This window comes from Elaeis guineensis, chromosome 7 (assembly GCF_000442705.2).
Source record: "Elaeis guineensis isolate ETL-2024a chromosome 7, EG11, whole genome shotgun sequence".
Classification (NCBI taxonomy): domain Eukaryota; kingdom Viridiplantae; phylum Streptophyta; class Magnoliopsida; order Arecales; family Arecaceae; genus Elaeis; species Elaeis guineensis.
The window spans coordinates 12,405,343-12,430,134 of record NC_025999.2 but is presented as its reverse complement, the minus strand read 5'-3'; the positions used below and the strand labels follow the sequence as shown (position 1 = coordinate 12,430,134).

The window sequence follows — 24,792 nt, the reverse complement described above, 5'->3', positions numbered from 1 at the left end:
GGTAAGGCTTTGCATATAATGAGATATATCTGGAAGGCTAAGCCAACTTTTGATGAAGAAAAACAAAAACTTTTATTACTAAAGCAATGCACTAGTTGTTGATGCATCCGAGTCTTCAATCAAGTGAGCTGAGAGCCATTCCTCAGTCTCATTTGTCCAAATATAATCCAAATACATATAATATGGGATGTTTAACAAAGTCTTATAACATCACAGGATCTATAATTCTGAACATCTCAGTCCTAATAACATGTAAAAAACAAAGCTTCTCACAAAAGAGAATTATTTCACACCCACGTATTATTATTCGTACCCAGGACACAATTGAAATTTCCAATATGCAAGCAACAAGATTGTTATGAAATAAAAACCACATAACTACTCTACCAAATGAAAGACTACAAAGTATTTCGTGATTAGGATAAAAAATCTTAAAAGAGATGCTGGGAAGAAGAAAATTAGAATTTTTCACAAAATCATATAATAAACCAACCTAAACAAAAAGGATAACCTAATGCCAAAGCTTAAAATGAAAAAAGAAAACATTAAATATGCAGTTTACCATCCATATCTTTTTGAAGCTTGGACAGGTGGCTTTTAGTATCTTGTATCTTCATCTGTACCAATTTCACATCTTTTTCTGCTTCAAGAGTTTTGGAGTTCAGGTCATCATACTCTTTCTTTAGAGACCTGAACTAGCAAGTATGAAGACCTCGCATAGTTAATGTGATGCAATACACATATGTCTAAGATATACTGGCAAAGTAATAGAAAGATATGTACAAGTAAAATTTCATTATACAATACTGACTAGACAAAAAGGTAATATATATAAATACATGAAATATAGACATAAAGGAATTGATGCAGCAGATTGATTTGGGTTCACATCTCAGTTCTGGCACAAGACGAGCATGCACTGAAGCACAAATTTTTATCCAATCACTCATAATTTCATCAGTTTGAAGATCTCAGGAGTCCATGTTTTCAGAAGAGTTTTAGCAATGTTCATTATATCTCTAACTCTTTATTACAATTAACTCGACTGTCTGTGTAGTAAGCACTATTTATGGGTTTCATTAACAATAATGTACAACTGTTCATCATCATCAACATACTGTAGCAGTAACTTATTAAGGAAATTGTGTTTTTTAGGTTTCTCCTCCTATGTTTTAATTGATGGCCAGGATTTGTTTTTACGTCACGGATCAAGGTTTAACAGTTAGGGTTTTGAGACTATATAAAGGTTGCAATCATTTTTGTTGAGGGATGGTATTGAGATGATTGACAGAAAGAAGAAATTGAACGTTTTGGATGTTTTCCCACTTTATATTTTTCTTTTTCTTTAATTTCCTTCATCTAATTCTTCTAAGTTCTATCATCTTCTATATTATACTCTCCATCCCATTATTATGTCTTTCTGCTATTTATTTTCTGCAGTTGTTAACTGAACTTTAATCTGACTATATTTGCATCTGTTTAATCCCTTAAAATCAAAATTTTACGTGAAAGAATAATGCCCTACAAGCCAATCGCATATGTGATGCGATCGGATGTTTTTATATTTTATCTTCCTAACTCATGTAATTTGGCATTAATTATTAATAAAATCAGACATTTTGTTTCATTATATGCTGCATCTTAATATTTGTTTAAGATTATAATGAAGTCCATAGATTAGGACAATGGTTTTAAGGCCATGATGAGATCATACCAGTGAGACCTAAAATCTTAATAGCCTTAATCTAAAATATTCTCCGTCGTAGGATCATTGAGTCGGAGATCAATGATATCGGTAAGACTGGCACATCCTATGTATGCTCGATATAGAGGATAGTTGATCTCACAAACACTTATGTGGTGACACTAATATGAGGATATGGGTGCTTATTAGAGAATGAGTTCACTGAATTGACCAAACAAAAGAATATCTGATAGAGCCTTATATGCATGTCAGCTAATTGTTCTCTAGTGGAAGCAGTGCAAGTGATTCCTAGACCTAAGATCATCATAGTACCTTGTGTATATAAATCTATATTTTGGTTCATTCCCTAACTTGTCTCTCTGAGCCTTGTGTGGGATGTTCTGGACATAGTGCAATATACATGAAAGTTGTGAGTGGTCAACAAAGAATTGATCACTTCTTATAAAGGGAGAGAACATCCTATGTGATCTTATAAGTTGATGATTTAAAAAGCCTTTGACCAAAGCATGATGATAGTTAGAAAGAATTTCTAATATATCATCAACTGAATCATCATCTTCTGATCGAGATACATATAAATAAGTGTTTGGGCTTGACATGATTTCATGCCCATAGCTTGTCTGGAAAGTTATATAATCGAATGATTGAATTGCATGGTAACTTACCACTGAAGGATATTTTTGATATTTTCATCAAATTTCATATCTTTCGGATAGTCATGACATATTACTAGACATCAATCTTGACTTGTGGACTTGCAAGAATTAAAAGAGTTTAATTCAAAAATTAATTAAAAAAAATTCTGATTAATTGATGCATTTGGACTGACATAATCTAATCGGATTAGTTTTGGTCATGAGCCTGAGTCCACTGCTGGCTAGATATAGAACCCAATGGATCACACACTTTGAAATTTGATCATGATCTAATCTAATTAGATTTATTGAAAATCCTATGGATTTAATTAACTTGCTAGTACATGGATTAACCCAAGTTCCCAATTAGGTTTAGTTCTAAGGTGTTTGAGCTAATTCTAATCGTGATGTCTTGATCTGATTAGATTAGGTTCAAACCTATAGACTTATAAGCATCTTAACCTTATCACATGAAAGAGTTTCATGTGATCTTGACTTCCTCCATGCCACCACATCATTCTCCACGCCATTTTAAACCTCACGCCTACATTTATGTGCATCCAGAAGGAGTCTTTCTGGAGCACTCCTTAGTTTTCCACGCCTAAACATTTATCTCGCACGCCATCTGATAGCATTTTGGTTTTTGGGTGCAGAGGAAGAGTCCTTCTGCCATTTAAACACCTTCCTAACTACTTTCCATCGAAGAATTAATTTTGTGGAAACCAAAGATGTAGCGCCAAGGAAGGTGTTTAGCATCCCTTGGTTTGCTATAAAAAGGGGGCGCTACTATGGGATGTGGCATGCATTCCTTAAGAGGATTAGGTGTGAGATTGAGGGGAGAAAAGAAGGAAAAAAAATCTGAAAAAGATGAAAAAAAAAAAGGAGAGAAAAATAGAAAGAGAAAAAACAAGAGAGAAGGAAAGGCAAGAGTTTGCTAATCCTAGGGTTCAAATCATCCAAGAGTTGGATATCTGAATCAAATCTAGGTAGTGAAATCTTTGGTGAAATCTCTTTAGAAAAGATTTCTGGTGTGGTTCTAGTGGAGGTTTGAAGGCAATCAAGCTATGGTCCTAATTATTCTTAAAAAGAAAAATTGGCAGTGTACTTTTGAAGTAGGCTAAAGCACTACATCAAGTTGGGAAGGATTTTAATTGATCCTGTGTGGATCACCGTTGGAGGACATCCACGTGGGTGTCTTGTGGAGATCATGCTTACACCGGATCATCATCTTCGAGAAGGTATATTTTCTATCTAAAATGTATGCTTGTTTTATTTGATTGAAATCTACAAGATAATCCTAAGATTTAAGTTTCGATTGATTTGTTTTAAGTGTTAAAACTTGTTTAAAAATTTTTGAAAATCATATTCCGCTGCACAACTGAAACCCAACATTACGTCCTGACCGCACGAGGGGCGTTCCAACCGTCCCCTCCTGTTCTTATGAAAAAATGAGACCAAAATGAAATCAGGACTCTGAAACCCATCCATACAAATAAAGAAGAAAAAAGAAGAAAGAAAGAAAGGAAGATGAAAAAAGTGAAAAGTGAACGACAAAAAGAAGAAGAAAATGAAAGAAAGAAGGGAAGGGAGAAGAAAAACAAAAAAGAAAGGGAGAAGAAAAAGAAAGGAAGGAAAGAAGGAAGAAGGAAAGACAAAGAAGAAACAAAAGGAAAAAAGAAAGAAAAGAAGAGATGACAAAAAGAAAGAAAAAAAGGAAAGAAAAGAAGATAGAAGAAAAAGAAAAAATAAATAAATAAATAAAAATAAGAGAGAGAGGAGGATATCTATCGGGATGTATGATTGGGACAGCTATCAGTAGGGCTGAGCAAATAATCAAAATCCGAAGAAACCCACCCAATCCGACCAAATAAACATCGATTTCGGTCGGTTGAAAGACATAAATCGGGTTGGAGTTTGTAAAAAATCGATTATTTACAGTCGGATTCGGCTCCTATACTTTTAACCAGTATGAAACCGAACCTAACAGATGCAGTATTTCACAAACTCACTTTCATTTTGGGATGGCATCATTTAGACTTCAATACTTCATTCTAAAAAACATCCTATCATCCATTTGGATTCATGGGAATATTAATGTTGAATTGTTGATAGAAGCACAGTAATTTGAGACAATTCTCAAGTGAAAACTTTCAAATATAGTTGCTTTCAGATGAGTAAATCTTCTCTTTTTCTGTTTTGTTTTATATAGATTCAAAAATAAGTCCAAAATTTATAACTTATAAGATTTAGGTCTTTTTTTGCATTAAATTGACAAAAAAAAAGTAAATAAGCTTAAGTGGACCAACATTGAATTTAAAATCAATATTGGGTCAACATTAAAACCCAAACCGACACTATACATGGGGCACTGGGCCATGCCTAGCACAACCCAGCCCAAGCCCTTGGCCCGTTTACCCCGAACCCCGACCTGGCACAGCCCTAGGCTCGGAGTCTGGCGGGCCATGCCAGGCATGGCCCGTGGCCTGTCAAGCCCGAGGGCTTGATGGACAGCCCTTTTTAAAAAAAAAAAAAAAAAACAGCCCAAACGGGTTGTGCTAGGCACGGCCCGTTTGGCGCGGTTGCAGGTCGTGCCTGGCACGACCCGTTTAATGCCGTTACAACCCCGGCCCGACCCGTAACGGCTAAATTCTCTTTTTGGGGAGGGTTAATAATGGCTATTTTAGGGTTTTTTACCATTTTAACCCCCCCAACAGCCATAAAACGGCTAATTTGAGGGATATTTTGAAAAAATGAAAATATTGAATTCCTATAAATACCCCCCTCCTCTTTCATTTTCACCACACCAAATCAACTCTCCTCTCCTTCTCTATTATTACTCCTTTTTTCTAACAATATTTAACAAGTGTTCAATATTTAGCAATTAGCAATTAACAAGTGTTCAAGTGCCATACAAGAGGAGGATTAGTCCATCTATTGGAGCCTTCGAGGTCTTTGTTGAGATTCTGAGTGAGGAGCACAAAAGGAAGCTCAAAAGTCTCTGCCTACTACCTACCTCTACTCAATTTTTTTGTTTGGTAAATTTTTTTTTATTTGCATAACTCATATTTAGATATGGCATCTTTTGATGAGAGTCATTTTGGCATTCCTTCGATTTCAAAAAAAGAAGAAACTACTATTCCTGCTCCTTCTGAAACCAATACTGAAAGTCAAAACTCCGCCTCTTCTTCCCGTAAAAGGACTAGTCCTGCATGGAATAACTTTGAAAGAGTTATGATAGATGGAGTTTTAAAAGCAAAATGTAAAAAATGTGCCGAATTGTATAGTTGTACTAGTAGTGGGGGAACTGACCATTTGAAGAAACATCAAGAAAGCCATATTATGAGTGATGCTCATCTTCAAAGCACCTTTAATATACAAGAGGGATAGTCTTGTAGGTAGTTTTGCGTATAATTATGAAAATCAAAGGAAAGCATTAATCAAATGAATAGTTAAAAATGAATTATCTTTTAGCTTACGTGAGTCTTTTAATTTTGAAGAGTATGTTCAGTTAGCCCTACAATCCGCTTACAAAAAAATTAATAGACGTACATTTAGAATAGTAGCTATGACTAATTTTTTAGCAATGAAATAAAGTTTAATTGGAACTCTCTCTGCCCTAAATTCAAAAATATTATTAACTTCTGATATTTAGACAGCATCTGTTGGTAGTTATTATTTTATTGCTGTTACTGCTCATTATATTGATAATGATTGACTATTAAATAATCATCTGTTTTCTCATTCATTGTACATAGAAGACATACACATGCTTCTTCAAGTTCATCTTCATCTTTAAGTAGTGAACTTAAATTTTATTTACGAAATGATCTTCAATCTACATATGATGAAAATCAAATAGAAAATCTTGATGTGTTAATATGGTGAAAATATTAAAAGTCAATATCCTATAATATCCGTCATTGCACGTGATATCTTAGCTGTGTCAATGTCCACAGTAGCATCGGAATCTGCTTTTAATGTAGGTCGACTAGTTTTGGACAAAAAGAGTAGGATGACCGACGAAACAATTCAGATGCTGCTCTGCTTCAAAAATTAGTTGGATACCAAAATGAGACTTCAAAATAAAGACAAACATAATACAACATCCAATGACGACGACGACACAAACACTACTGACGATCTGTAAGATTTTTAATTATTAATTTCTCATATTTGTAACTTTTTAGATTTATCTTTTAATTATTAAGGTGAGTCACCTCAATTTTTTCTCTCTTCCTCATTGTATTTGGAGGTCAGGCCTAGCCCCCCTCCCTCCTTTGTACCATTTTGATTGTTATTAATAAACCGATAGAGGTCAACGTCAAACCCCCCACCATTACAAGGTGGTTTTTTGTTTTTACTAAAAAAATCTCACATCTATTTTTAATTTTACTCCTTTAACTCTATTATAATTTATAAAAAACATATTTTTTTTAAAATTCAAAAAAAAGGGCTGGGCCAGCATGCAGGCCGTGCCGAGCCATGCCTAGCCCAGGCCCTTATGGGCCGTGTCGAGCCTGGGCCGTGGGCTGCAAACCCTTAGCCCAGGCCGACCCCTTCTAAGGGGCCGTGCCTGGCACGACCCGTTACTGTAGCTAATGGGCAGTGTCTAGCACAACCCGTTTCGTGCCAGACCGGGCCGTGTAATGGGCGGTCCAGCCAATTGCCCATGTCTAACCGACACAACCCATCCAAACCCACTACAAACCGTTCATTTTGGTTTCAAATGGTTTACACATGATAAACAATTGGCAGCGAGTTGAATTTTTACCAATCCAATTGGGTTCGGTCAGATAAAATTTTTCTCTCAACCCAAACGAACCTGACCCATGCTCAACCCTAGCTATCGAGATGGGACGGGATAGTAGGACATCCCGTTCCATGGAGATACCGGGATACCTCCATCTCACAGGATTTAAAATCTTGCTTAAGATCACTAGAAATCTTTCCATCCATATTAAACCTAAAAGAAAAAAGAAACTTCAAAAGATTCATGCCTATTCATAAAAACCTACAACTCTTCCTTTCAAAACCCTAACCCTTCAGTTCAGGGTCCACCATCACACATAAGCAGCTTTGACCCCTAGCAATCTACAGCGGGCACTGGCACAAACTTGCCTACATAAACTGAAATACACATGTTCATGCACGATGTCCACTTGCAACATATACCACCTCTGAGTGTAGAGGCCCCTTACTGACCAAGGATAAGATAACCAAGTTAGGTGATTTGAAGTTTGAACCCAATTACAACTTTGCTTAACTAAATAATAAATTCATATTAAGATTACAAACCTAACATTTTCATTAATCTCAAAATTTACAGATACTTGAACCTCGATAAGAGACAATTCTAGGACCACATAAATCTAACCCGATCAGAATTCTATCCCCAAAATATTGCCAAAACAATTATCTGAGTACCTAATCGACTATGATAATGCGAAAGAATAAAAACTCCTATTTGACTCGAACAATCAGCCAAGACAACACTTATCAACAAGACAAGACTATAAGAAAAAAATCTTAAATACCAATATCCAACCTTATGCCATTTTTCAATCAAAATGGTATGGTACAGTACCTGATAATGCATATCAAAACTGAAATATCAAAAAGAATAAAAAACTGTTGAGACCTATCTCTATGGCCCATTGATATGCACCAATGTGGCCAGTACATACGAGTACAGACTAGTTCAACATCCTGGCGCCTGTCCGGTGCCAGTTTCACATTAGAATGGTATGGTGTGGTAGTACCAATGGTACAATCCCATTTCAAGTTTTCAACAGTTGCTAACTACATGTATAGGATGCCTACACAGAAAATCAGACTTAAAGATTGAATTTTTCTTAACAAGGACTATTTTTCGGTACAAGGACAGTTTGATTTATAGCAATAGTGTGAAATACTAAGGTTGATGGAATGACTTCAAGTAAATCTCATTTTCCTCGAACAAGGAAGCATATAATAAATTTCTTCTAATTTTGGAATATAAACATGGAGGACATACTAAGATCATCCAGCAAGCAGAGCAACATTATAAGTTAAGATACTTTCGCATGCAACAAAAATACAAGAAGAGGGAAAAAGAGGATATGGCACAACCCTAAGGCATGAGCAATCTCCTTCTTGAGATCCTTATTAGAAGGAACCCTCCCTTTTAGCACAGCTCTAATTCTGTCCTTGTATTCATCCATTCTGAAAGTAAAAACAAACTTCACTTTCCAAACAATTTCTAGGTGTGAAAACAGAAAATAAAAGGTTATATAAAATATGTAACTTTCAAAAATTGCCAAACTAATTAATAGAAGAAAAAATTTACATTTTCTTCTCTTTCCTCTTGCAGCTTTCCATTTCTTCTTTTTTCAAATCCAATTTGACTCTATCCTCAGAATCACTAGCTAAGACATCTTTCTCACGATAAAGAGCTTTAATTCTTTGCTCCAAGCTAAATATTTCAGTTCGTTTCTGGCTTATGGTTGACTCATAATCTCTTTCTCCTAGTGCAAGTGTCTTCCTCTCAACCTCGACTTGCTATTGATGAAGTAAATGCGCTGGACATATTAGCATAATCCATAACCCGAACAAAAAGTAATTGTATGGAAGAGTACAAGTAAACACCAGGTTTTTCTCCCGCTCATCTATATGAGACAGATTAAGGCTTGACAGTTCATGTTCTGCAAGATCTCGCTCATTCTCTTTCTCTTTCATGCGCTTTACAATCCCTGCCTGAAAAGTACTAACAGAACAGTCATATTTGACAATTGATAGAGGAATGTAATCAGAGAGGCAACTGTGACGCCAATACTTCATTACAGACCTTAGACGCAATCTTAGCCTGCTTCTGACCTTCAATTTCACTGCAACGAGAATTTAATGCAACATAATGCTCCCATAGAAGCTTGAGTTCCATATCATTCGATTTCTGTAGAAGCAAAAAAAGTACTAGTGTTAGTTCACTGAGATTTACAAAGATTATACTCAGTCAGCAATTTTTATACAAAAAAAAAAACTAATTAAAATTTAATATATTGAGTGCACTATATTTCTTAGTGGTCTATTCTGTACTTCAGAAAGTCCAGATGAAAAAGTTTCCAGGCCAACATGGCAGAACAAAACAACCTGCTCTTACTTCCTAGACCCTAGTTCTTAATAATTATCACGATTGAGGGCTAGCTTATGAAACTATATTGCTGCCCCTATTGTGTGCCCACGAGATGCACCACCAAAGCAGAAATTATGTATACGATCATGTGTAGAGCATATTGAGAGTTAAAGCAAGAACCTGTGAACTACAACTGTAAGCAAAAGACATAGCCATATGTGTAGATCATTAGATGCAGCATCTTTACATGAGGTGCTATATCAGTAACTTGTCAACCTACTTTTTTGCACTAACACATCATGTCCTGTCAACAAGATTTAATTGGAGTATTACAAAATACAGATAACTATGAGACCGCGGGGACAATGACTTCTTTGCTTGGGATCCACAAGGTTGGCTGTTAAAAGTCTAAATTTGAATTAGAGATCTAATCAGATGGCCCAGACCAGTGGCAAGACATAAAATGATTTCAAAGAGTTATTAATCATGTTATGTAATGTCTATAAATTTTGTTTCCAATAGATAGTTTGCATGGAAGTATTTTGTCAACATATGACTCCAATGACAAGCATCAGCAACAGTTATGGGTTAGATCACAAGTTCTAATGGTCTGATCACAATCTAAAACTCCAATGACAAGCGTCAGCTACAGTTATGTGTTACATAATGGATAGCGAGGCAAATATCACTGTTGTAACCATCAAGATTCAGGCCTCCTCCCAACTAATTCATTCAGCTCCCGGATCTTGGCAATCAATTAATTATGACCACCATCTACTACAAACACTTACAATTTCTCCTAAGTTCTGTCCATGTTGAGTAAGGTCTTCCCTCCTTAGATCACTCCAGTGCAAATTTGCTCAACTCACTTACCATGGCCTCCTTAGATCTTCATTTTACATGCCCATATTCTCCTTAATCGATGCACCTCCTATACCTTCTCACATCAACTTATGCATACTAATTGTCCCGAAAATTTCTTAAAACATTCATACTCTCGCCATATTTATCTTGTTTGATTGAACCCTTGTTGTTGACAAACATTCCAGACTATAAAAGATAACATGCCCTATCAACATATTACAATATTTTACACAAAATCACACCACAGATACAATATATGGATGGATGGATGGATGGATGGATACACATGTACATATGTTATAAGAAGGCAATTATGCTATGGTACCTCTTGTCCATCTATTGAACTTCTACTTCCACAATATTTGCATTTCATGTGTTATATTATCGTTAAAATGGCTTGTAAGTTTCTAACCTTTAAAAGCTTTTTTCTGTCTTAATTTTGTTCTCCTCTCATCAATCTACAGCATATATTTGCAAATAACATGCACAATGGCGCATCCTCCTATAGATCAGCAATAACTTTTAGGTGATTAGTGCAAAGATATTGACTTAGTAATGACACCAATGCCTAAAAAGTCAAAAGGCACAGGTGTTAAAACTAAGGATTGAAGGACTACATGACATGTCCATGTTTTAGATACTGGCAATATCCTTCTAGCTAAGTACTAACCTATCATGCTGACACCCAGGACAAAGTTATAGAAAGATACACAATTCGTACAAAGATTAGCAAATGGGATATCACAGTTTTATTCATTCTTTTAGATAAAGACAAACATTGATTATTACATATTAGTGTATATATATATTTGAAGTTTAAGCAATAGTATTCAATTAATTTATAAAAATCTAGCATCATAAATCATGCTAAAAGTACATGTAGACCTTAGTTTAACATCTGCTTGCACATTTCAATATTATGTCATATGGATTAACAATTGTACGGCCATTTTGCATATTAACACCAACAAGCTCAAAATTCATAACAGGAAGGCATGTGATTATTTCTTTGCATGCGGACAACATATTTTAAATGTTCTAGAAATATTTCGACACTATAAAAAGCTCGTTTACTGTTTGTACCATGGGAAGCTTATATTATTATAGGATATATTAGCCACCTTAATTTCTAATCTTTGTTCCCATGTAAAAGATCATATATTGTTTCTACCATGATCAATTTGTAAAGCAGACTTCAAATCTTCATAAAAAGAAGGAAAATGTATAGGAAAGGTTTGCAAACCATCAAGAATAGAAAAAAGGGAATGGTTATATCAGGTTTAAGTAACAAAAAGTAAATTAGCAGATCATGGCTCAACATATTGGCTTGTATTGCTGTGTAGTGTATACCAATTACCAAAGCAATGTGTCCATAAGAATCAATATGTACAGATATATGTCAATACATACATTATAGGAATGCACCCCTCTACCATGCTGGTGACTTGCTCATGCAGTATATATCATAAATACAGGACAGCAGAAATGGGAACTTTGAATCTCATATCAAAATATCAAGGAGATCCTGTGTGAGCCTCAAAACCTAAATTGCTAGCCACGTGCATTTTTTCTAAAAATTCAAATCTAAGAAAAATGAGAAAATAAACAAAGGATGTGGGTTTTATGTTTGACTTGATTGCAAGATTTTTTAAAAGCTTGGACATTCCACATCTGAATGTGAATAAAATCATGATAGTTACAAAGCCATATCTCACCGTACTTAAATTTTGCCCATGCCTAACTTTATATCCTTCAATTTGTTGTGGAAATACTGAAAACCTATAGACCATGCCTCCCATATAACTTCAGTATAATATGTGTATCTCACAAGCCTCTTTATGTGCTAAACAACACATTATAAGTTTCATCCTTCATGTATGAGCATAAAGACCTTTTTTCTAGAGCCCTGCCTCAAATATAAGCCTGTCTAAACAATGGCTTAGAATTCGTGTATGCACATTGTGATTGGAAATTCCATGGTCTCACCATATTAACACCTTACTGAATAGCCCACAAGTCCTTAGACAATTTCATTGTAATGGCTATGCATGTTCCCAACGCCAAGAAAACTACCTCTAGATAAATTTTTATATGCTCCATCCATGCTGATAAAGACCATCTATAACTTATTTACACTTCGGGTGATCCTTCAATCAATAACTTAAACTGCAGAATTTGCCTGTAATGTTAACCTTCTCAAACTCTTTTTTTACCTCCCTTATTCAAAAGGCAGGTGCCTATGCCACTTTGGTGGTCACCCAGGAAGCATAGATATTGGTACGCAGTACAGGTACTCTATGATACGAATACGCTAATATGGCAAAAATTGAAAAAACCACAATACGGATACAGCTAGATATTTTATATTTTTATTAATATTTAAATATATATAATATTTCAATATTAATAAAAATATATGAAAAAACTGAATCACATATATAATATTTGAATATTAATAAAATTAAGTTCTCAAATCTCAACTAAATTTATAAGTATCATCATAAAAAACAAACAAACACTTGCAATTAACGAAAAAAAAAGCTAGCAGTCTAAATAAATAGAAGAAATTAAAATAATAAATCTTGATAATCAAATGATAATAGTTTCAGCTGCTTCGTTCTCTGCATCGTCAGTAAAAAGCTTCTTCTCCACATCTGATTCATCAAGGGACAAACTTGCAATCTCAAGAATGTAGAGATAGGAGTACCGATGCCGCATTGGAAACGTACCCGCATAGAAAATGTATCCGATGCTGGTACACGCCTGAAATAAAAGAACTGATGCTTCACAGGTGGTCACTTGGTCTTAGATGTGTCAATTGTCACCCTCCTTGGAGTTTAACCATTAAGTTACCACAAAAGCCCAAAAGTGACAGGGAAAGGGTCAACAAAGTATATTGGGTTTAACACCCCTTCTCATGTGTGGCCTAGACTATGCACATGGAGGGATAACAAGTATAAGCCAGAAGCAGAATCACAAATAATCAGAGATAACTAAGTAAATAACCAAATTGGAGGGAATTTGAACTCATGGACTCCAACAAAACTAAGATTTGATCCCATGCTAACTTAACCAATTGAACCCAAAAGCTTAATTTGCTAATTTAGGGGTCAACAATGTATATTAGGCCTTAAAACTAACAGCCTAGGTGGATTCTAAATGCAAGTTGGTTGAATTAAGCAACATGCTTAGGCCTAGGAACCCCCAGCCAATTGATTTTGAACTTCAAACCATATCTTTGCGTGTCTAGTATTAGGTAAGGTGGTTCAAGCTATTCAGCATGTCAAGACATGGGATTGTAGCCACTTCAACTGCTCGATGTTCCTCAAACACCTTAGTTATAATTTAATAGTATCATTAGTTATTAATTAGTTTGTTTCCAACTGTATACAGCATTTAGCAATGGTGTTTTCATTTTTTCTCCTTTAAATCTTCATAACTATTTCTAAGTTTCTTAATTTATCTTTAACAAGATCAATATATTAATTATGTTCTTTATTGCATTACCTTTCCACAAAAATCCGCAGTCTTCGTTAAAAATTGGAGTATAGCCAATACATATAAGGAGAAAAGAGGCTCTTTTCTTTCCTCTTTTTTAATTTTCAATAGATATGACCTATAAATAAGCTGAGACTGATAGATGTAAAAGAAAAAACATGCTAGTTAGTAAAAGTCAAAAATATATTGCACTCTGCATTAAATAAGGCAGCTATGGGTATCACGGTTCCAAAATAAATTATTTTGACATATATAGGCCAAAAAGAACATCATATCAGTTTCACAGGCAGGCAAAGGTATAACTTGTCATTTGAAATTCATTTGCCCAGATCATAACTTATCAAGTTGAACATAAACATAGATAATGGTGAGAAAAGAAATGCAAAACAAAAGCTTACAAAATAGCACATTCAGTCTACACATCCTTACAAACAAAAACAAGTAAATCATAATGACATAAAGATATTTTTGTAATGAATTTTCAAAGAAAGAAAATTTAATTTTCAACCTTCTAAGGTATTAATCACACAGAAATAAGAAATCTTATGTAATATAAAGATAAAATAAAAAGAAAATAAATTTCATAGCATGAGATTGCATGCACCTTCTTATCCTGTAGGTCCTTTTCAAGATCAAACAACCTTGTCTTTATTCTATTTGAGAGGTTGAAAGCCACCTCGTTGCTGAAAGGGGCATCAGGAAGAGATCCAAGATTATGCTTTGTAAAAATACTTTGGATGGTTGAATCACGCTCCTGCCTTACGGCCATGTGAGCCTGGAACATAAATATTAATATCATAGCCCACAGTATGAGCTAGGCATCAAATAGGAAAGGTCGAATAGAATTCGGGCAACTTTACATCAGCTTCAGCTTGAAGTTTCCCAATCTCACGTGTAGAATCATTGATTGTCTGTGAGAGCAAGGAACTTTTGGTCTCTTCATCATTCATCTCTCTCTCTAATTTACTAATTTTAGTCTCTAATATTGCAATCCTTTCTTCAAATTTTGTTTGCCATTCTTTCAATTCCTCATCAGTATCTAAATCAGAAAAGAAAAAAGAATGCTAACAATCAAGAAATTTTAAAAGACAATTGGGTTGCATACATTTGCACAGGCATGATGCACCAAGAGCTACACTTGAAAAAGATACCCACATGCATACACTACTAAAATGTGTAGTACATCTTAACAAATGTAGAATCAACAATGTAGCAAGAAGTCCTAATAACAACCATCAACTCTGGCATGTAATGCACATATCTGGATACAAAAGCCTAACTTGCCTATATGTTCAATTTGTAAATCATATCATTGTAAGCAGATTGACCTTCATTTTCCTCAGCAAGAGCAGCATACTGTGTCTGCTGAAGCTTAAATAAAGTGCTTCTTGCAGTAGTAGTGGTTGAAATCTGATCCTGAAGCTTCCGCGATTCCTTCAGAGTAGTTTCTGTATGCAGGATCTTACCCTCCACACCTTGGATATCCCTCTCCAGCTCCTTTATTTGAGTTTTCAAGAACTCAGCTTTCTCTTGATCTTGAGCAATATTATCACGAAGCTATATCAAAAACAATTTCATGTTACTGATTTGGTATTCATGGATTAACTATCAAAGTTATCAGAGAAAAATATGTCATCATATTGAACTCTCATCTCCCCATCATAAAATCCAGGTTCAACGTATAGCATGGATATCGCACAGTTATAACAATATTAATGTCAAAACCATACATCAAGAATATATAAGAACGCACAGCTTTATGATGGCTTCTCAACGTTCTTACTGCCAAGTATGGTACTATGATTGAAACAAGATAGCACATCCTCCCATTTCGCTGGTAGCATAAATTCTATATGTGGAATAGAATCAGGTGCAAAGTTGTTGCTAAAGATATTATCGCATCCTTATCCATCTCGTGGCAGCTACTTTAAATTTGAACCGAAAAGCTAGTGCTGATTCTAGAACAGTGTATGTACAGGTCTTGCAAAACTATACCTATCCTGGCCTAGCCATAGTTTGATATACTGAATATAGCTCATCAAACTCAAACTCAGCCAAGACCCATTGGGTAGTCAGGCTACATCTGGTCCAAAAATATGACCAAAAAATCATTATTAGGGCCATATTCACATTATACTGGAGCTAGAACTAACCAGACCCACTGACTCTCAAGTTGGACATTAAGCTAAAAATCATAACAAGATTGGCAGAAAGTGATCTTGCTGTCATTTTCTTTACACAAAGGAAACTAACCAGGACCTAGGTCATAAAAATCAAGTATGGCATAAAAGCCAACTTAAAATGGGTGGCAATGTGTGAGGTGGGGTTGGGTTTATGTCAGCACTGGTAGTTGGACAAAATCACTTTCTTTAAATATGAAATTCCAATACGCTCTAGATCATCTCTTAAGTTGAAACAAACAACTGAGATATCAAATGCCAGTGCCATACTGGCACATGCCCAGAATGATACATACCATGCAAGCTAGTCCTTGGCATGCTTGGCATGCACTGACACTGCATAATGCCAAGCACTGGCACAGGACAGATGCCATGCTAACTGCTAAGCATAGCCAGCTGGCATTTTAGTACAGAATCTTTTAACCAATAACGGCAACAAGCAACTTGAAGGTAGATACTCACTTCTCCTGGCAAAATGACCCAAAGAATTCCCCTTAAAAGGGCATTGTAGATCTGTTCATTCAGACAACACAAGCCAGATTGCTTTTCATTTTCAAATAACACCACAACTGTTCAAGGATATCCAAATGATTCCCACAAGGATAATGGCCTAAAAGAATATAAGCCATCCTATGATCAATCATTATTGTTCATCTCCAAACTACCAGTACATATGATGCAATTATTTCAGCAAAAGGAAACATCCAGTCAGGGATTTGACAATAGTCACAAACTTATTTGCCTTACTATTTAACAAAAGAATTATATCCTTGGTAAGGTGTGCAAATGGTAGAGATAAAATGCTTCAACCAATCCAATAACCAAAAAAAGGAATTGGAAGAAATCACATGGAGCCTGAATATTGAAGGATTGCAGAATTAATGGAAGATAAGCTCGACTCAGAAAGAAGCTCGGTTCAGAGCTCACACTGACCAAACTTGAATAGCTTCGGTTAGGCATGGCTCTAGCTCAAGCTGAGTTTGATCAGACCCGTCACATGGTGAGTTGAGCCTGAGCAGCCAACTACTAAGGTCAGCTCAGCTTTTTTTGCACCCCTACCTAGGACCAGAATAGGCACGATGCATGGTACTTTAATCCTTGCTTCATCTCATGGTGGCACTTCAAGAATTGTTGCCAAAGGTTACCTCTCTGCAAGCCAGATCATCGACAACTCTAAGCAAAAAGTCATATTTATTGCATAAAGACCTCCAATAACAAAGTCACCTATCTCTTGTATATTTGCAAGTGAGCTCCACATTCACCAAAAGGACTAGATGGTAGCTCCTCTACCTTCATTAATAAGATGCTGTCAGAAATTTTTTATGTGGCTAAATCTGCTCTAAATATCTCAAATGTTATGAAATAGTCCTTGACATTTTAAAATATTTTCATTCTAAGTTGTCAGATTTAACAGGTTAGTGTATAAGGAGATGGTACAAATTTAAGGCACAAATATGAACTTTCTACTTTACTATCTATGTGACACCTTTATTTTGATCGATTAAAAATGTCTGAGCGACTTTAATTAGAAGTATTCTCCTAAGTGTGCATAAACATTATATTTTATCTTTGTTGTTTCATCATGTCAAGATAGTTTACATAAACAATTTGATTTCAGAATGGTAATTGACATCCTAAGGACTCCTACATTAGCCTTACATACAGAATTGTAACTTACGTAAGTAAACTTCTCTCAAATACGTTTTCTTGTTTGACTTCATGAATTAAAAGAGGGATTATTTATATTATATATTCAACCAAACAAACATATTGGTTCAAGCAGTTTAAGCCAAAATGAGCACCTTTTCAATTCAATGACCATCTGAATCTAGTACCACGGGATTGACAGTCATCAGTCTTGACTTACTTCATCATCCCACTTAGTAAAAACTAAAAGCAAATATTCAGATCATATAATTTACGAGAATTACAAGGTAAACTCCAGCATCTAACTGCATGTAATAACATATAAATATAACACTCTGAACATGAAACATGCAACTGAGCTGAAAATGCTACTTAATAGCATCAGTGAGGAAGTATTAGTCTACAACAAAAAACATGTCAAATCAATAAAGTAAGATGCAGTGATATGTGAAAAAGGTTAAGATCTTCAATAGAACCTTATAGGCAGCATCTTTTAGAGTTTGAAGATTCTCTAGCTTCAGCTTGTAAGTCTTTATTTCCTGTGCTTGATCCTTGTGCAGTTTTTTGATGGCTTCTAAAGCTTTCGTGTAGCTATGAAGGGAGCAAACACATACTGAAAGTTAGATACATCCAGTGACTGAATGATACAAGGTTATCAAGGGAACAGAACTGCAACTAACGAGCATCGTTCGATGGTCAAATATTACTCAAAAGTGAACAGATTTTTCAAGTAGTTGCAAGTTTTTCAAACAAATGATTTATACAAATACAGATTACTGCCATAATATATTGCAATTCAAGGTCAATGTAGTCAAAGAATTATCTGCATTTTAGTAGTACAATAATTTCCTTTGGCTCATCCTCAGATGAGATACTAAGGTAGCCTTCAAAATTGTGAATGTCAGACTCTTGGTACAGTCTTTATGTTCTAACAGTGCATAGACATAATTGAATCCTGTCTATTGAAGAATTTTGCCAGATATAATACAATTATCATTATGAAGTTAAGAAAGCATTGTGAACATAGAGGCAAATTGCTACTATTGAGTAAAGAATGCTACTATTGAGTAAAGAATACAGGCAGCATGCACACTAAGGATTGAGAATAAAGAATCCTCTAGCAAAGCTTGCCACTTTTCTGCCCTCAAATTTATGGATCAAAAGTATGATGGGATTTGGCATTAGGAAACAGCATGGGTCTGATCCCTGTAATATTAACAACAGAATAACCAATATAATATTTTTTTATCTATCAATCAAAATTATACAACAAAGTTTCAGCAATATTATTCTAATAATATCAGTGAATAAAAGGCACAAACAAGACAAACAATCTAAGAAAAAATAACCCCATCCATGAAAAGATTGTTGGATATTAATTATCAAGCCCAAGCAAGAGTAAGAACTTCAATGACCAGGAGCAATGCCTTAAAAGATCCAATCTTCTCTACGATTTTAAAAGGATGCCAATTTCTTTATTAAGATATCATTCAAAATCTACCATAGTATAGATCTGGTCACTACAATGAGTTGTTATAGATGAATGTGCATTTACAAAATAAGCTCTACAACTCTATAGCTGCCAACACCATATTCCATGGTGGATGAGTTTGTCAAATTATTACTGTGATTGCTTAAAACAATTTGTGGAGACTGGCATAACCTAGTGCTCTCTAGTCTGGAATGCATTGACCAGAGTAATGGCAACTTTACCGGGTATGCAACGTGACAAATATGAACTATTCATCATCAAATCATTTTTCATAATAGCCACTCAATTTCCCTTAAATTTATAGGTTTTGATTTTATCTTTTGTTTTAGTTGCCGTAGTTCTAACTAAGGAGGTCACGTCCTTCTTAAAGTGAGGGTAGTGGTCATACTTTGACTTAAACTATGAGCAATCCTCTCCTTACATGACGTGTATGGCCATTATATTGGTTGTATTCCTAAGAAATTATATGAACTTGCAAAGGATGTATAGATGCCCAATTACTGTGTTCGTGTGATATTTCCCACATCGGCCAGAATTGGATGAGAAGGGGAGCCCATTTAGACATATGTTATGTGGTGCAGTAACATATCTGCATATGCAGAGACTATTATGCAGCCATATATACCATGTGTGAATAATGCCCCTGGCAAACAGTGTGAAATAAAGTGCAAGCTTGCAGAACATATATGCATTGCCACAAAATGTGTAAGCCAAACTTTCTCAAACCTCTAGACATGAGCACCAAGTGTTCTTAAAGGCCTTTGCTGGGACACACCAAGTGAAGTGAACCATAAGCAAGCTAGTCCTGAACCGTGACTAGAAGAACCTTCTATAGTGTGAAAAACACATATTAGTGATGACATCATGCAATGGGAGTACCTAGAGAAGAAAAGAGTTAAATAAAAATGGACTGGGATTATAAGAACCATAGACAGTACATCCCATTCTACTTGCTAAATGAGAAGTGAGTATTCTAAGTATTAATTATTAATAAAAATATCATAAAGAATTTATAATTAATTATGCAATGAGAAAAAAGAAATTGAATACATGATCAAAAATTGTCACCATAATGAGCTGACAGATATCAATTATCACCATGTCACATATTTCATGAATCTGAATTCTCATAACATGACATGTTGATAACATTAAAATTTAGGAGGGCAGAGTAGGACTTGAGACGAGAAAAACCAATCTCAAACCAAGACATGGAGAGTGCAGGCCATATCTGTACTTTCCCTTAGCAAGCCTCATCTCAAACTTCAGCGACAAAGGCATGATAAGTGATGCAGGAACAATGGGTTTGTTGATTTGGCCGTTTAGGATTACAGACATGCTAAAATAGGGAAGAACTTTTTTAAAAAAGTATATATAGAAGTTTATGTACAACAGGGACTGATGTTACAAGCTGCTGAATTTTTTATGAAAGAATTTTAGTTCATATTAAAGTACAACAGCAAGTGGTTTCGAAACAGAAATTTCAATTCCAGATGATCAAAAAGGGGTAAATATACAAAATTAAAGTAAAATTTCGGACAGTTCTTGGAAGTGTTTTAGTGGCAAGCAACCAGCTAGTGAACAAAGATAACCACCATCATCAAGACTTCACAATCATCACAGTTGCTTCCTCATTGAGTAGTCACCATGCCAGGAACATCATCATTTTCATGGAAAGAAAACAAGAAACCTCATTAAAATGTTGCCCTCTATGACTAAATAGTCAATATATCCATGACCATATAAGTTTCATTTGTCAATTCTCGACTTGGAACAATTTAGAATTTAGATATTGTTCAAAACATTCATTTAACTCCAGATCGAATGTTATGTGCATTCAATTGGATTCACTGAACAAAACTGCATCAGAAATAAAATATTTTGGATACTTGGAAGAATTGAATCTGGTTACCATAGAAGCAAGCCATGGTTAGGGATCTAAGGAGGTAGATACACAACAAGGACTTAGTGTGAGCAGTCATGAAAATAATTTATGTGAGGTGCAGAGATTCCATAAGCACATTTATCCAAAAAAAAGCAATGCCCATCCACAACGACAGATAAAGAAACATGCATTTAAATAGAAACGCCAGTTCCCAGAGCAATTGAATATTAGAAAATAAACAGAAAACGGTAGCAGCATATTGACATCTCATTTCTTTTCCATCAAATCTTAACTCCCAATTCATTTCAGTAACATGTTCAGGACAGGTAAACAATACCGAGTGGCAGAGAAGATGTCATCAAATTTCTTTTTAAGTGTTGAAGAATCCTGCAGTGGCCAATTGGAGTCATCCTGGTGGACAAATATGACATTCTCCAAGATGGCCTTCGACACGCCCATCAGAGCTGGGATTTCCCTATCCATGTCCGCACACCTGTAGCTGAGGCAGACCTTCTGCACTCAACCACCACAATCATCAGAACTCTATACCCAAAAAAGCTTCTATGCTCGCAAAACACAACATAAACTATAGAAGGAGAAGAGAGAAGGGTGAACCTCTCCAGTGTGGGGGTTGATGGTCTGGAGGACGCTCTCGATGGCCTTGAACTCCATCTTGGAGGCCTTCTGGGTGAGCTGGAAGGATCGAATGCACACAACATCCTTCCCAGCAGCCGTCTTGAACCGAAGTTTGATCTGCCCTTTGGTCTCCGTCTCCCCCGCCACCTTCCGACCAAAAAGCACCCCCCCACCCCCCCAACAAAAAGATGATAAAGTGAGCCAAAACCATCACCCCAAACGATTAAAGATGCGATTTTTTCTTGATAGGGAGAGGATCAGGATGCGAACCTTGGGGTCGTGGATGAAGCTGTGACCGGAGCGGGAGTTGGGGGGAAGCTCGCCGGTGCAGGAGAGCTTCAGGCATTCGATGATGGTCTGCAAAGAGAGAGAGAAAGAGAGACGGTGATGAGAATCTAGGATTGATTGAAGGCCAAATGTGGAGATATTACAATATATATATATATATATATAGAGAGAGAGAGAGAGAGAGAGAGAGAGAGAGAGAGAGAGAGAGAGGAGAATACGGTTTTGCCGGCGCCGTTGGGGCCGACGATGAGGGTGAGAGGCCTGAAAAAGGTGATGACGTTCTTGTTCTCCGGATCGAAGCTCCGGATGCCTTTGATCAGCATCTTGTCCACCGTGCTCATCTTCTTCTTCTCGCCTCGCTTCGCTTGCTTCGCAAGTCTCGCCCTCCCTATCCTTGGGGTTTGGAATTGGAAGGTTTTACTCGAGGGAGTGGGGAAATGGCGGGTGATGGGGTTTTAGAGAGTCTGGTTCGGTCCGGTTCGTGGTGGGTCAGAGCCGGACCGGGTCTGCTCGATGCTGCGGATCTACAGTGAGATTGAGAGAGTTGGTTTTTTAGTTTGCTGGTTCTTTTGAATTTTTTTTTCAATTAGTGTTAATTTCAACTTATTTATAGGAATAGAGTTTTTTAAAAAAATATTATTTTAAATGATAATTCTAAGGGTAAAAACACCATCCTAAATGACTGTGGCATGTTTAGTACCAACTCAGCCAATATGACTGTCCACATTGGAATATTTTTTTATAAAAATAAGATAAAAATATTATTTTGAAATAAAAATGTCTTTCAGAATAGTGCTTATATAAACACTTTTTAGGATGGCAATTCTAAAAACACCATACCAAATGATGCTTTTAAAAGTGTCATTCTGGATGGCGTTTTTAGAAACGTCATTCTGGATGGTGTTCTATAAGAATCATTCAAAATGATATTTTTAAAAGTACCATTTTAAATGATATTTTTTAATTAAAATTTTCACAAGCTGATCCAATTCCACAAGATTCTAGTTATTTTAAAAGTGGTCGTATATGCTTAGACCTCCTCTATTTAACTATCATAACAATTGCACTAAAAAGAATATTAGTATCTTTATCTCTTTTCTAAATACTTTTTCAATTTTATCGTTATTATTTTTATATTATATTATTATAGATAATTTGATATGCAATTGACTTTATCCCACATTAAAAGTGACCATAAAATATCATTAACTCTAACAATTATTTATCATAAAGCTTGAGATAAAACTTATGTGCCTTGCTCAAAATATTGATATGACCATAAACTTACTTCAATATGTTATTGTAAGCATGATAAGATTACTAATGCCTATAGATACTACTTGGTTTAGTGATTCAAATCAAATATAAAATTTCACTATGCCCTTTATAACCATATGCTGAAGACTTTGATAAAATTTTGATGAAATTTTAGCAGCATCTCTCCTGTAAATAAGACAACCAAAACCACAGCAAAATGCCTATTATGGCACATCCATATTTTTTTCCAAACTCGAATAAACCTATTCAATATTCATAAGATATACAAACTGGCAATCAAACTACCTCAACTAGGTAGCAAGCATAGGAGAATATAAATATATACAATAAAGCTAGTTAATTATATAAACTAGTGTACTCAAATAACTGACTAAACTAAACTATCATAATACAACCTATGTATCACAAGGCTGTGGTTCCCCCTTTGGTCACTTTGACCTTCTTTGAAAGGTCATCAAAGGATGTTGGAAGTCTCTTTGAATCACTTGCGATACACCCTCTCCTACGTCAATAGTAGGGTCTATCATATCAATGTGAGTGTAAGCTAAACCTCACCCCCGATCTCTGTGCATAGGTGGCCTACCCTCTATCATAGCAAAAGTGGCATCTAGCTTTAGATCATCATGATGCTCATGTATATGCGACAATATGTGATCCGGTGCTATCGATGAAGATGCCAAAGATGGATCAAGCTAGCCCAATAATGGAGCATTGTCCATCTGTTCAATAAAAGATGGCATCGATGATGATGAATGATCCCAATCGCTTGCATCATACTGCATCTCAGGGATATATGGGAAGCCCTCATGCTGCATCTCTGAAAAATACAGTGATGCTAGTGGAACATATGATGATGCCATAGATGACCCCATATGATAAATCAAGATGTGGTCAGCTTGCCCAATATCTTGATATATATATCTAATAGTTGTTGAGATTTCATGATTTCATGCATGAAAAAATTTTGAAACAAATACGCAGCAAAAATTTTAAAAATTTAGATTAAATCTAATTTAATCTAAGCATGTATAAGATCAAATCTTAAAATCATAAAACAAGATCGACATATGTGAGATAGGATTCAGATTCAAAAATTAAATAAAGAAAAATAAATAGAGAATATCTAATTTTCATACCTTGACGTGGGTCGATCTACACTGTGAACTGATGATCGTAGATGTCTTCCGAAAATCTTTTGAAACTGCACAAGTGTCTGACCTCTACGGATATCTACACGAGACTTCAATCTGATAAAACTTCTTAATCTCACTGGAGTGCTAACTTTTTTGCAGAGATCACATTTTGATGGTTAAAAAATCTTCTTTTCTCTCAAAATACTCTTAAAGAAGAAGAAGAGAATAGGAGAATGATGATCTCTACGCTAGAGATCATGAGAAGAATACTTTATTCTCTTTTTTTTCTAAAATTCATGCACCAAATCTCTACGCTAGAGATGTAAGAACATATGTCCAACTCTTGGACAAAGAGGAGAGAAAAATCCATATCCAAACTAGGACAAAAGAGAGAGAGAAGAGACCCTAACAACCAACCTTTGGTTATTGATAAGAAAGAAGAG

General features: G+C 35.5%; 1 protein-coding gene across 4 annotated transcripts in view; it reads right to left on the bottom strand.

Moving 5' to 3' along the window:
- LOC105049145 (DNA repair protein RAD50) overlaps nucleotides 1–22,351 on the bottom strand; it is a 51,765-nt gene extending 29,414 nt beyond the window's left edge. For 2 of the 4 annotated variants that reach the window (XM_010928713.4, XM_073260723.1), the window contains exons 1-13: nucleotides 22,157–22,351; nucleotides 21,921–22,007; nucleotides 21,630–21,797; nucleotides 21,352–21,527; nucleotides 18,114–18,228; nucleotides 15,139–15,367; nucleotides 14,671–14,849; nucleotides 14,415–14,585; nucleotides 9,164–9,268; nucleotides 8,965–9,072; nucleotides 8,666–8,877; nucleotides 8,449–8,541; nucleotides 563–690 (exon numbers count right to left, since the gene is read on the bottom strand). In XM_010928713.4, coding sequence (XP_010927015.1) covers nucleotides 563–690; nucleotides 8,449–8,541; nucleotides 8,666–8,877; nucleotides 8,965–9,072; nucleotides 9,164–9,268; nucleotides 14,415–14,585; nucleotides 14,671–14,849; nucleotides 15,139–15,367; nucleotides 18,114–18,228; nucleotides 21,352–21,527; nucleotides 21,630–21,797; nucleotides 21,921–22,007; nucleotides 22,157–22,279 — 1,894 coding nt within the window. In that variant the 5' untranslated portion in view covers nucleotides 22,280–22,351. Of the gene's footprint in view, nucleotides 1–562; nucleotides 691–8,448; nucleotides 8,542–8,665; nucleotides 8,878–8,964; nucleotides 9,073–9,163; nucleotides 9,269–14,414; nucleotides 14,586–14,670; nucleotides 14,850–15,138; nucleotides 15,368–16,917; nucleotides 17,151–18,113; nucleotides 18,229–21,351; nucleotides 21,528–21,629; nucleotides 21,798–21,920; nucleotides 22,008–22,156 lie in introns of those variants that run through there. The other 2 variants (XM_019852022.3, XM_029265722.2) reach the window with 2 other exon arrangements.
- Between the last annotated feature and the right edge of the window lie 2,441 nt (nucleotides 22,352–24,792).